Source organism: Dromiciops gliroides, chromosome 4 (genome assembly GCF_019393635.1).
Source record: "Dromiciops gliroides isolate mDroGli1 chromosome 4, mDroGli1.pri, whole genome shotgun sequence".
NCBI classification, from domain to species: domain Eukaryota; kingdom Metazoa; phylum Chordata; class Mammalia; order Microbiotheria; family Microbiotheriidae; genus Dromiciops; species Dromiciops gliroides.
In genome coordinates this window covers 176,585,804-176,600,302 of record NC_057864.1, presented here as the reverse complement: position 1 = coordinate 176,600,302, position 14,499 = coordinate 176,585,804, and the positions used below count along the sequence as shown (strand labels likewise).

General features: G+C 36.8%; 1 protein-coding gene across 2 annotated transcripts in view; it reads right to left on the bottom strand.

Moving 5' to 3' along the window:
• Positions 1–14,499, bottom strand: part of CA10 (carbonic anhydrase 10) — a 715,328-nt gene that overhangs the window by 584,720 nt on the left and 116,109 nt on the right. For both annotated transcript variants that reach the window (XM_043963595.1, XM_043963596.1), the window contains exon 2: positions 6,948–7,022. In XM_043963595.1, the coding sequence (XP_043819530.1) occupies positions 6,948–7,022 (75 nt within the window). The remainder of the gene's footprint in view (positions 1–6,947; positions 7,023–14,499) is intronic.

Sequence of the window (14,499 nt, the reverse complement as noted above, 5' to 3'; positions counted from 1 at the left end):
CTCCACTGAAAAAGGTACCCGCCTCAGGGGTTGGCTTAGGACCCCAGGAACTCCAAATTAGGATAAATCCTCCCCTGTAACACCCCTAGGTGGAGAATATTATAATGAGTAGAACAGGCCCTCCCTTGTACCTCCCCAAGGTGGAGATTATTATAATGAGATTGATAATCAATTTATCCATACTATAAATATTACTCTCTTTCCTTTCACTATTCGAGAGATACCTTTTCCACTTTTCTGGTTCTCTCCCTGTGGTCACCTACAGTATTGCAATAAATCTTAGGAAATGGAGTCACTGAGTCTTGTCATTCTTTTGGGATGACTCACAATCAATTGGCCCCCAAATTCCAGTCCACATCAAAAGGAAAGATCATAAAATTATAGATCTAGAACTGGAAACCTTGGCAGAGGCCATTTAGCTGCAAGCCATCATTTTACAGATGATGTAACTGAGGCTCAGGGAGGTGAAATCACTTGCCCTAAATCACACAAGGAGTTAGAGCTGGAGAAAGAATTTGAAACAAGGTTCTCTGATACCTGTTAAGCATAATAATCGAAATATTTGAGCAAGTCCCTTGGTTTTAAAGGAGACATCATTCCTTTGGTCTGTTCAACTTTGGTGATTAAGGTATTTAGGAAACCATACTTTTTGGAATCAGTTTTGGAAATGGCACATGATGTGAATAAACTCACCCCAAGATTAACTTCTATTTAATTTCTGGGGACTGTCCATAGCCATTGGTGCAACTGGCTAGTCTTGTCATTTATTTTCCTTCAAATCTGAAGTATAAATTAAGATTTGATTAATTATTCATTCTGACTGTTCAAAGAAAAAGATTATTTAGCTAGTCAGAAATATTCTTCCATGGTTAATCATTCCCTAAAGAATATATTTATTTAGGGGCAGCTAGGTGGTACAGTGGATAGAGCACCAGCCCTGGATTCAGGAGGACCTGAGTTCAAATCCGGCCTCAGACACTTAACAATTACTACCTGTGTGACCCTAGGCAAGTCACTTAAACTCAATTGCCTCAGCAAAAACAAACAAACAAACAAGGAGTTTCCCCTTTAACTTTAACTTATCTTCCTAAAAAGAGATGTTTGGATAAGTTAAGTTTTGATAATTCATTAAATATATATATATTTTTTGTTTGTTTGTTCACTTTGGATAAACTCAGGCAGGAAAAAATTCTCTTCATAGCTGTTGGGATTGAGGTATTTTGTTACATTGTAAAGCAGCTTGGTGTGATAAGAGGCTGTGTGGTAAAGCAGAAGTTGGGGGGGAGGCTTGGAGTTTGATTTCTGGCTCATCTATTTGGAAGTTTTGGGATCCTTAGCAAGTCACTTATTAACAATGGACCTGCATTATCTCAGGCATAAAATGGAGATAATGCAGTCTTCATCTTAGCTACATCACAAGAATCTTACAAGGCCCATGATGAGTTTTCCTCTGCAAAAAAAAAAAAAAAAAATTCATTTCATGAGTTGTGCCACCCTTTCCAATGACGTATCATGAACCCCTCCCCTTGTCCCCCATGCCTTAGTAGATTATGATTGGAAGTTTCAAAGGTTATAAAATTATATCATTCTGAAGTCAACTTGGGAATAAGGTTCTTCAAATTTAGTTAAGCTGGGTTTCAGATGACATGCATATTGTTAGTGACTGGACCCATGCTTAACATCTTTCCATACGATAAAGGTTTAATAATAATCTGTATCCAGATGACTCTCATATCTATACACCCATTTCCAGTGTCTCCCCTGGCTTTTTAGTCTTGCATTACCAACTACCTGTTAGTCATTTCAAATGGATGTCTAGGAAATAGCTCAAACTCAACATGATCTGTTCCTTAGAATCTTTGGTCTCCTTCAAAACTTTGATCGAGCACTACCTTCTTGCATGAAACTGGTCCCAATCCCCAAAGTTGCTAGTTATCCCCTCCATTCACTTGTATTCATTTTTATATAATGTGTTTATGTACATGTGATCTTGCCTGATGGGATGTAAGTCCCATGAGGGCAGGGACTAGTTTTATTTTATCTTTGTAATCTTAAGCATACAGTATGTCCTTAATAAATGTTTGCTGATTGATTGGAAAAATAGTGGAAGTTGGAGAGGGACTGAGAGAAGATTGTACCATGTCCTTCTGAAAGGTACTTTCCCATTTTTGAGTTTAGGCATAACTTCTGCTTTGACACAAGTGGATGAACTAGGGATGTGAACTCTTGTGTCTCCTCCCATACTCCTAAGAGTCTAAAATAGCAGAGTTGGTTCAGAGACTAGACTAACTGACTATACAGGCAATAAAGTCAGGGAGTCCATTCAAATTATTTCTTGCTTCCTTCTTACTCCAAGGAGATGGGCTTGCAGACAGGAGGACTTGCCATTTAACATTTGTAAAAAGGGTTAACACATTCCTTCCCCCTCTATCTCACAGAAGTGCAAAGTGGGGGCATACCCCCTGGCCACAGGCTTTCTGTGAGGCCCTGCTTTCCATTAGCACAACTCAATTCCCCATTTCCATAAATGCACTGGACAGGTACCTCTAGAGCATAGAGAGAAATGCTCCACATCATAGTAATTGCCTGTCAAGGTTCTTTATGCAGGGATGTTAATGGGGGAAAAGGAGACTCTAGTTCCTTGTTCTCTTTCCTGCTTACCATTTTCAATTCTTCTTAACTTATTTCAAGGTTTCAAGAGAGTCTTTCTTAAACAAAGCAAATAGTTCACTTGGCATTTAATTGAGATTGAGTGCTGAAGAATGCCTAACTTTTCTTACCCCCATTCCCAAATGCATTCCCAGATTCTTTTGCACATTCTACCATAAAATCCCTAACCCCAACCTGAGACACCCTCGTTCTGATGCCTCAAGATTCTGAGTATCTACTTCACATAATCATTACCATAGTTCAGGCCTTCATCACCACTTATCTACACTATTGCAATGGCCTCCTAATTGGTCTTCCTTCCTCAAGTCTTTACTACCCCAGTCAATCCTCCATATTGCTGCCAGAATGATCTCCCTTAAATGTGGGTCTCACCATTTCATTTTCCTCCTCAATCAACTTCAGCACCTCCCTAATTATTCTGGAAGCAAACGTAAATACTTAAAGTCCTTTATAGCTTTGTCCCGATCCATTTTTCCTGTCTCATCATACATTGGGGCAGCTAGATAGAGTGCCAGGCCTGAAGTCAGGAAGACTCATCTTTTGAGTTCAAATCTGACCTTTGACACTTACTAGCTATGTGACCCTGGGTACATCACTCAACTTTGTTTGCCTCAGTTTTCTCATCTGTAAAATGATCTGGAGAAGGAAATGGCAAACCACTCCAGTATCTTTGCCAAGAAAACCCCATGAAGAATCAGACATGACTGAAAATGACACAACAACAAGAACTTATTACTCTCTTTACTACCTTCTATGGTCTAGACACACTGGACTTCTGTTTCTCACACATGATTCTCTGTGTCTTTGCACAGGCCATTCCCCATGACCAGAAGGCACTCACTCTTCATCTCAGCCTTACAGAATCATTATCTTCCTTCAAGATGCTACCCAAGCACCACATTCTACATAGATCCTTGCCTAATTAAGAGGTAGCATAATGCAATGAAATACAATTTTGGACTTGGAGTCAAGAAGACCTGGGTTCAAATCCCACCTTAGACACTTATGACCTTGGACAAGTGCCTCAGGTTCCTCATCTGTGCAATGAGAAGATTGGATTCTATGACTTCTCATTCTAAAGTTATGATTCCACCAAGTTACTAGTGCTTTCCTTCTCTTAACCATCTCCTGTGCTTATATATGTACATGTTGTCTCTGATGATCCTTAAGAGTAGAGTCTGTTTTATTTTTGTCTTTGTATCCCTAGCAAAGTGCTTGGCACAAAGTAAGTGTTTAATAAGTGCTTGTTGATTGACTGCTCAAGTCATCAAAGCAAGATGAAATTGCCTTCTGAGCATTAGTTATTTGTCTATTTGAAAACTGTTAAATGTGTGTGTGTGTATGTGTGTGTGTGTGTGTGTGTGTGTACTCAGTAAATTAATCAGAATATTTGAGGAGAATATCCCACTTCCTGATCATTTTACATAACTGGGAGTATATCGTCTAGAGGGCAATGAAAAAAGTACCTTATATATATCCGCCCTTCTGAGAAGTTGTGGGTAAAATGAATCTCTAGAAATCAAAACGTATTTAAGCTGTCCTACTAAAGGAACCCAGTGGCAAATCATTTTATAATGTAAATAATCCCCTACCTTTTCTGTGTTATTGTATGGATATTACCCCCCCTTTCCCCATAAGTACTCATGCTCTCTTCCTCTCCTCAAAATACAAACTTTCTTTTTTTAAAAAAACAACACATATTTCTACATTAGTCATGTTGTAAGAGAAGAATCAGAACAAAAAGAAAAAAAACAAGAAAGAATAAACAAGAACAATTACAAAACAAAAAAACAACAACAACAAAAGTGAAAATAGTACGCTTCAATCTGCATACAGATTTCACAGTTCTTTTTCTGGATGTGGAGGGCATTTTCCACCCTATGTCTTTTGGCATTGTTTATACAAGCTTTCTTTAAAAGGGATGACCCAGAGATAGCAAATAACCTTTTATAGCTCCTTGGAATAGACAGATGGATTGTTTGATGTATGTATACATGTATGTTTGTATGTATGTATGTATGTATGAAGACAGGTAGACAGAACCTTTATTATATGCATTAACTATGAACCAGGAACTATGTTAAGTGCTGAGAATGAGAAAGGAAGCAAGATGGTGTATGCCCTGAAGTTTACATTCTAAAGAAGGAAGACAACACATATAAAGAAACAGGAGAAGGGGGTTGGGAAGAAGGGTACCTTGGAGCAATTAAATGAATCTAAGTGATTCCAAGTATCTTATTCAAAGAAAGCTATACATGCTTTGTCATCTTAATTTCATGGAAAATATGAAAACTCAATTGTGTAGAGTTCTTAAATGTATTCTCTACTTCACACAAGTGAAAAAAAATATAGTGGCCAGAAGCTTCATTTGCTATCAAACACCAGCACTGCTGTTAGAAGAAAGCCCAGGCACTAAAGTTCATGCAACAATTTTCTGTTGGGTTTTTTAATTACTTCATTTTCTAATTCTAATGACTTTCCAATTCTTTTTAGAAATTTCTTAAAGATGCCAAATCAGATGCATTGCTATCGTTACCAAGATGTTTTGGTTACTTTGGACTGCTGGAACCAATGATTAATGCAATTATCACGTTCCTGCCATCACAACACCATTTGGTTTCCCTGCTTACCATCTCCCTCTCTGTATTATACTGTGCACTAGGGGCAGATAGGTGGCACAGTGGAAAGAGCACTGGCCCTGGATTCAGGAGAACTTGAGTTCAAATCTGGCTTCAGACACTTGACACGTACTAGCTGTGTGACCCTGGGCAAGTCACTTAACCCTCATTGCCCTGCAAAACAAGAACAAATACAGTGTACTAATGAGGTGATAGGTGGCTCAATGAATAGAGAGAGCAGTGGACCTGGAGCGAAGATCTGAGTTCAAATGCAGCCTCAGATATTTACTAACTGTGTGACTCTGGGCAAGTCACTTAACTGTGTTTGTCTCAGTTTCCTCATCTGTAAAATAAACTGGAGAGGGAAATGGCAAACCATTCCAATATCTTGGCCAAGAAAACCCCAAAAGGAGTCACAGAGAGTTGAAAATGATGGAAATAACTGAACAACAACAGAACAAAATCACCTAATTGTGTTTGCCTCAGTTTGCTCAAATATAAATGAAGATATAAACGCATTTAGCTCCCAGGGTTGTTGTAAGGATAAAATGACATGATATTTGTATCAAGGACTTAGCACAATGTCTGGTATATAGCAGGCACTTAATAAATGCTTATTTCCTTCCTTCCATTCTTCCTTTCTTCTTTGGAAAGGGAGGCAGGGCAGCCTAGAAGAATGTGTTGTGATTGAACCAATATTTGTCTTCTATCTGGGAGAAGTCACCCAGGCCTTGGTTTAGATATCTGGCACATGGCCCTGACTTTCTGAGCAATACCCTGCTTCTACTTTTATTAACATGGATTCTCATTCATCCCCTTCCAAAAAGATACAAACAGCACTCAAGGACCTCTCCTGTCTTCCCTTCTTAACTTCATTTCCTGTCTTTCTCTTCCTTCCCCTATATTCCTCCAGACTCCCCCAAACCTCCACCCTGAAAAAAAAATCCTTCAAAGAGAAGATGATCAGCTAGGAACAATGAGAGTGAGGGATGGGGTGAGGAAAAATTGCTTTCAAGTTTACCTTTTTTCAAATTCTGCTAGTTTCTCCCTCTCCTTTCTCATTTTCAAATGCAAAGTAAATTGGACTTTGGCAGTACTGAGATCTAGCCCGTCTGATTTGCTTCCCTCTCTCCCCATGCTGCTTCCATCCATTTCACCTGTTATTTTTATCAGGTGTTTGGCTGGGTTCCCTAATTCTGTTCTGTGTCCAGACCTTTCCTTCGATGGAAGTGACATCATTGACGGCACACAGCCCAGCAAGACTCTCCTCCACATTCAGCCTTCACACATATCTTGTTTCATTAACATTAAGAGATTGTTCTACATCCCTGAGCTGAATGCCAACCAACCAGATTTTTAAGCTTCTTCCTTGCAACTGTTCCTGAGTAGTAGTAATGACCTTGTAATTGCAAGTTTGCATTTGAAGGCACACTCTGGTTAAGATGATAGGAAGTTCCAGGCTGAAAACTATAGGATGATTGTAATGCCACTCTTTATGCACTTTCTCCTTGGAAGGATGTCTAGTGACCCATAAGAAACTATTTTGCAGTATAAACTAGATAAATCTGCAGCATTTCAGAAATTCTGGGACTAAGAACTTTTATCCAAATCTCCCCTCGCCCCACTTTGTAGAGAGACAAATTTTTCACATGTGCTTACCTGGAACAAAACTCCCCTGGACCACCTCCTTATATGCCCACCAGCCTTCATGGATTTTTGGTGAATTCTGTTGAGCTAAAAAATAAAGTAGGAGAAAATTTCATTAAATAAGTACTATGTCTTGGCTTTTAGAATATAAAATAAAAATGCAAATCAGTAAGCTTCTTTCTATCCAGTTGGCAAGTTGCAAAAAGCAGAAGCTAAAAACTTTTCCCCCAAATAGTCCCCTTCTAGATAGTAGGGATAGCAGGGTGTGTGTGTGTGTGTGTGTGTGTGTGTGTGTGTGTTTTAAAGGTGCTCAACTCATGTTTATCCCATTTTTCATATGATGTCCATTTTCCTTAGTAAATAACTACCCAAAGCAGAAATTGCCAATGAAAGACAGAAGAGGAAGAACAAAGAGGAAGAGAATTCATGATTAAGCAATGAATAAAAGAAACTAATCCTAACCCCAACATAAATTAATAGCATATTGAATGTTTTTAGATATTTTTAGATTCATGAGACCTAGGATTCTGGTATGTACACACACATGCATTAATACACACACAGATGCACATAAATCCATCTAGGTAGAACATTTTATGTAGATTGTAAGAGACAAAAGGTATCTCAGGGATCTTCTAGGATGTTATGTGTAAAGTAACTACATCAAATTTATAACACTATATGAATGTTATTATAATTAACTATATAATATTATTACTATTATTACAAGTAACACTAATATTATTAAGCATAATTATTATAATAATTATTATTGTTAAATATAATTATTGTCATTATGACAACAATAATTGTTAATGTTAACTGTGTTACTATTACATAAATTTATGTTGTTGTAATATATTGTTACTATATAGCAATAATTATTAATGTTTACTAAAATAATTATTATTGCTATTATTATAGCAATATAGCTACTATAGTAATATAGCTATTATTACAGCAACAATAATTATTAGCTATAATAATTATCATTGTACAATGATAACAGCAATAATTATTACAATTAATAATGTCTATTATTATCTAGTTCTGTTTTTCTGAAGTTGCAATACAACTTCACACAGTACACTTGCTATATTCTATAATGTTATTTGCTATTGCTGACAATTCATAAACAAAAATGAAACATTTTTTTGTCTTTAAAAAGCTTATACTTTATCATAAAAATGCAATGTGTTGAGTAAACCTGAAAGAAGTTTGAGAGAGAAAACATTAAGGACAGACAGATTAAAAAAGCCCTTGGGCTTTGGGGAGGAGGTGGCCCCAGAGCTGTGCTTTCAAGGGAGCTAAGGATGTCTTGTGGTGGAGGGGAGGAGAAAATACATTCCAGATTTGTGGAACTAACTTTATGCAAAGACAAAAAGGCAAGAGATGGAATATTATGAACTGGAAACATCTAGCATCCCAATATGGCTGGATCATGTACTTGGAGCTGGGAGAGACCTTAGAGGTTATATCATCCAATTTCATTTTACAGATGAAGAAACCGAGTCCCCAAGAAGTGAAATTAATTGCATAAGGTCACATGACTAGCAAATGGAAGGGGTGAGATTTAAACCTAGGTCCCTATATTCCAAAGCCGAAATAGCATGAATAGTAAATAGAAGAAGAGGGACCTGGGCTATTCTGATGAACAGAGCTCATAAAAAATCCCCCAAACCTCTATACTCCCCTAAAAGTGGTAAAACACTTTGATCTCTCTTCAGTGTTCCTCAATTGCTTTTTGAGCAATTGCATGTATTCCAAAGTGAATTATGTAAGATAATTGCAAATGACTGTGTGTAAGGCAATCAGATCAGAGTACCATCTATTTATAAGTTATCAGAACTGAGGAGTTTTGGTAAAGTTTCCTTAACATGCCTTGTAGAGGACCAGACTCAGTCCTAGAATCAATCAACTTAAGCAGTGCCTACAAAATGCCCAACAAATTACAAAGTATTATAGCCACAGACTGGAGTTGAATGAAATGAAAGCATTTTATTGAGTACAGTTTAGGATGCTTTATTTTACTACAAGAACATTTGATTCTGTTCTCTGAAAGAAAGGAAGGAAGGAAGGAAGGAAGGAAGGAAGGAAGGAAGGAAGAAAGAAGAAAGAGAAAGAAAAAAGAAAGATATAAAGAAAGAAAACCAGTACTGGCCTATCGACTGAATTTTGCTTAAAGCTTTTTAATTCTGCTTCTATAATTTCATTGGGGGTGGAGGAAGCTTTCTCTATGAATTCAGAGCAGCAACTTCTCTGCAACTAGAGGGGACCGCAACACTCCTTCATGTGCCTTTAGCGGATTAAAATATAATTGGGAAATAGTTAACAAAATAAATTAAAATACAATAAAATGTAGATAGTAGTACATTTTAAAACTAAGCTTTATGTACTTGTGATGTAGGATAGAATTTGGGGTCAAATTGAACATGAGTCATCCCAAAAGAATTACAAGACTCAGTGACTCAGTTTCCCAAGTTTTATTGCAATACTGTGAGTGACCACAGGGAGAGAACCAGAAAAGTGGAAAAGTATCTTTTGAATAGTGAAAGAAAAGACAGTTATATTTATAGTATGGATAAATTGATTATCAGTCTCATTATAATCTCCACCTTTGGGAGGTACAGGGGAAGGCTTATCCTAATTTGGAGTTCCTGAAGTCCTAAGCCAACCCCCGGGATGGGTACCTTTTTCTATGGAGGTGTGTTTTTGGGGTTCATGCGTCATAAGGTGAATCTGGGGACAAATTTGGCCTTTTCAGTACATGTCTCTGGTTACCATAGGTAACACCTTCATTTTTCTTTTATTTCTTGTCTGAATTTTTATAGGCTGTCAATTCCTTTATTGTTATTTGACCTGACCCTTTATGGTCCCGTTATGGGTACTGACTTCTGTGGGTAAGAGAACCTAGTATCTTGACTTGTAAGTTATTCATTAACTGGGGTCTGACTCCATTTTTGAGCTAATATCTGAATTAAAGCTTGGTCTTAGGTTTTTCTATTAACCCTTTTTTTGCCTCCTACATCACTTGATTAGCTTCTATTTGAGTTTGACACCATTGATCTAAATCACTGAGAAGTGACTTATTCAGGGCAACTCAAAAAATGTGTCAGAAGGACAGCAAGGTGTTATAGTAGATAGAGCACCAGCCCTGGAGTCAGAAGAACCTGGGTTCAAATCTGACCTTAGAAACTTACAAACTATGTGATTCTGGAAAAGTTACTTAACTGCAACTGGGTTCCCACCCTGCTCCCCAAAAGCGTCAAAACCAGAAGATAAATCCAGGTCTTGTTAACTTTAAGGCTAGCTTGCTATCTCCTATTCCAAGTCTCCTCTATTGCTTAAAGTTACATTGCTTTAAGAGGCTAATTCTCTCTCTCTCCCACCTCAAAATTACCTTGTATATACTTCACACATATTTTGCATCTACTTACTGTTTCCCCTGAGAGAATGTAAGCTCTGTGAGGGCAAAGACTGTTTCATTTTTATTTTTTTATAACTGGAGCTTAGAATGGCACAAGGCACATAGTAGGTGATAAATAAATTATTACTGATAGATTGACGTAAGACTATAAATTGCAGAGAAGTAAGCAGTTTGCATTGAGAGAGGAGATTCCCTATATTAATGAAATCAAAGGTATAAAAATTAAATGTAAATTTAAAAATACAGGTATTTAAAATCATTCGAAAAGTAATTGATTCATAAAAGAAAACTGAAAAGGCTAAAAGAAAACAATTTAAAAAGGAGTTCATTTGAAACACATCATCTAGAAATCTCAGGTTCTCAAAAGGTTTCTTTTTGTTTTAAATAACTCTGTTCCAGGTCACCAACTCTTGTCTTTATGTTATTTACATTTGATTTAGAATCCCTTATGAGCTAACAGGGAATTTCTCAAAACAAGCAGAATAAGAAAGAGCATGGTATTCTTTTTCTACTTGGCCCATGGGTTAGACTCTTTTTAGAAGATGCACAACCAACACATGGGGGAAATGTTGTGCTGACAATGAAAGCATCCATCAGTGGCAGATTAAAGGGCATACACAGCAAGAACCCTTCTCTGGACAGTAAAGAAAACATATTTCAGTTTTATGTTTCTTATATGATTGTAGTCATGTAAGTATCAAAACAAATACAAGAAATGTTAGGGCTGGGAAAGACTTTGGAGCTTACCTAATACAACACTTTTATATTACAAGTAAGGAAATGAAGTAGAGAAAGCCCAGAGAGATGAAATTGCCACACAGGTAGTAAGATAGAATCCAGGTTTCTCAGCTCCCAGGCCAGTGACTGGTCACAATTTTATACTATATAGCTCAGGGCAGCTAGCTGGCACAATGGATAGTGCACTGGCCCTGAAGTTGGGAGGATCTTAATTCAAATCTCTTCTCAGACACTTATTAGCAAGTCACTTAACTCTAATAGCCTTAAAAATCAGGCAATCTCCAGTTCTCCTGATATATATCTTGTCATTGAACCCAGATGGCTGTGGAAGAGAGAGAGTGTTTGGTGACTTTTCACAGCCCTCACTCACTTAAAATCCAATTCAGTGCAAGTCATGACATCACCCTGATGGATAAATAACAACTACACAGCTTTTCAGAACCCAAAGTGGTTCTTTTATTTTACCTGACTTCATGGTGAGGAAGGAAATATCTACTTAGTGCCAAGAGATTTGGGTTTAGCTATTCCAAGCCTTATCTTCTCAAACCTTCCATGCTCCACCCTCTAAGATAGGACCTGGCCTCATATTTTTATGAGAACAATCAAAGACCAAGCTTATCTTTCTTTCCTATTTTACATATCAAAAGTCCTATACAACAAACCCACACTCACACCCACTCTCTTTCTTCTTTTGCTTAAGTCTGTGATAAAGATGTGGTCTTGCACATGACCACATCCAACACTTCTATATCTATTTTTGAGTTCATACTCTTTTCTCCAACTTATTGATTCCATCATTATAATCTCTCTTGAGATGGCTACTAAGGTCTCTTTTTTTTTTTTAAAGATCCCTTAAAAAGCCATTTAATATACATTATCTCCACTGAGCATCCTGAGGTTGCGAGTTTACATATCCTTATTTTGTGGATAAGAAAAATGAAGCTTAGTGAGGTGAACCAAATTCATGAAGGTCACAAAGTTAGGACAGTGGAGCTACAGTTTGAACCTGGGTCTTCTGATTTAGTTTTCTACTATTTCTGTTATACTGCTTGTATTATTCTGCTTGGAGAGGAAAAAAAAACTATACCTATGTAGTGGAAAAATGCTCTCTATAATGTAAAACAGCTATGGTCTGGACCATATTTCATAAAAGTGATCTAATGGGACTTCACTGAAAACTTAATCTGCCACCATGCTATGGCATGAATGTGACCCTAGGTTGCTGAAGGCTATGACAGGAGAATAAACAGCCTGCAAATTGACAAAGATGCCAAAAATGGCAATAGTCAATGTTGCAGGGATTTGGAATGAGACACACTCTAATACACTGTTGGTAGGACTGTGAAATGATATAACTATTTTGGAAAACAATTTGGAATTATGCAAATAAAGTGAATAAGATGTTCAAATCCTCTGAACCAGAGACTCCAGGAAGCCATTGATAATAAGAAAGTACCTATATATACCAACATATTTACAGCAGCACTTCTGGGGATGGCACAGAATTGCAAAAGTAAATGTCCATTGATTGTGGAATAAACAATCATGGTATATATGAATGTGATAGAATATTTCTGTGCTGAAGGAAATGACAAATGTGATGAACACAGAGAAGCATGGAAAGATCCACATGAACTGATGTAGAATGAAGTCAACAGATCCAAGAAAACAATATACATAATGACTAAAACAAGGTATGTAATAAAATTATAAAACTCAACCATGACTTGAATGAACAAATATGAAAGAACACCCACAGGACACCCCTTTATGTAGTGAGAAGTCCACATGTGTTACAAATGTTTTTAGACTTTTTCAAAATATTGATGGATTTTGTTTTTTACCTCTTGTATTTTTCCTTTTGTTTTATTTTTAAAAATACTATTTGACATATATGATTGCTTTCTTGGAGGTGTAGAGAGAAGAATATTGGAGAAAACTCAGGTAATATAAAAAACAAAGACATCAATAAAAATTACTAAAAAGAAGTATAGATGTATGAGTAACTCAATTTAGAAACAAGCAGGCAGGATGCTCTAATGGAAAGAGCATTGGACAAAGAAAAAGAAAATCATTTCATCAGATAATTTTAGCATTCATCTAGGAATGTCTCTAAAACATGAATTCCTTTATAGCAATCTTGGTAAATTATATTTGTTCATAGGGCAAGCCTACTTCATTCAGGCTCTTTCTAATTGTGAAGAAAATCCACTCTTTTGTTGAGCAAACTATCAATCTCCCTATAACTTCCAATTTTTGACCAAGCAAAGCAAGTCTAATCTCTCTTACACATATAGTCTTGAAAAGTTCCCAGAAGGTCCTTTAAAGGCAAAAAGATTGGTGGGAGACTAGGAAGTGAAGAGACCTGTGTATAATCACAAAAGATTCCAGTGTTTCCTATTTCTTTCTTCCTTTACTTTTGAGTCTTTCTGCAGGGAGGCAGGCAGTGGCGGGGGGGTGGGGGGTGGGGATGCGGGGAGCAGTAGTGGTGCTCAGATTTTTGGAGGAAGAGCAATCAGAACATTTACAGGCTGAACACCCTCTGGTAATTAGTGGAGATATTAACATTTTGGTTTTTTTTTAGGAGGATATTCTACACAGTTGCCACAGCAACTTTGATGGGACAAACTGAGTTGTGCATTGAATACATTCAGTGGGCAATATAGCTGTTGCAATCCCTCTTCAGATAATTAATAAAGTGACATACCATTTTTCTGTAGTGTTAAAGAGAGTATTACATAAACTGCTGTGAGCTTATTGCACCACTTTAATGCTCCAAGCATCAAATGATGCTTTCACTTACAGCAGGTAGAATTTCTCATGTGAGATATTTTAATTTTTGGACTGTTTTTCTCTTCTTTGAGTAAGTCTATTTAAGTTACACACAGGAGTCATAATTCAGGATGCTAATAATGGAACTGGGCTTTTTTATGTTTTTGAGTTTTGAGCCAAATTTTATTTTTAGCACAGTATTTCTTTTATTCTATTTTAATTTTAAAACACTTTCTTGCTTCCTCAATGGAATTATCTCTTTCAAGCCCAGATTTTGATGCATCTTTTAATTTTAAATTTTAAATTTGGGTTTCCCTTCATGATATTTTCTTTTCTCATGATTGGCCAGTTATCACTCTATTTCACAGAATCACATTAGTATTTTGTTTGTGAATGCTATTGATTATTATTTTATTAAGTTATTATGGGTCATTGATAGGGTGGATGCTTATTTGCATGTGTCATTGACTCCACAGATATTGATTGCCTTTTCATATGCTAATTATTGGACTGTCTTTAGCTTCATGATTATATGAGGACAATACATTCATTGCATTTGCATATTAATTTACTGCCTAATTATTATATGTCAACATGTGTTAATGGCTGCTTTTACAAAACAGATCT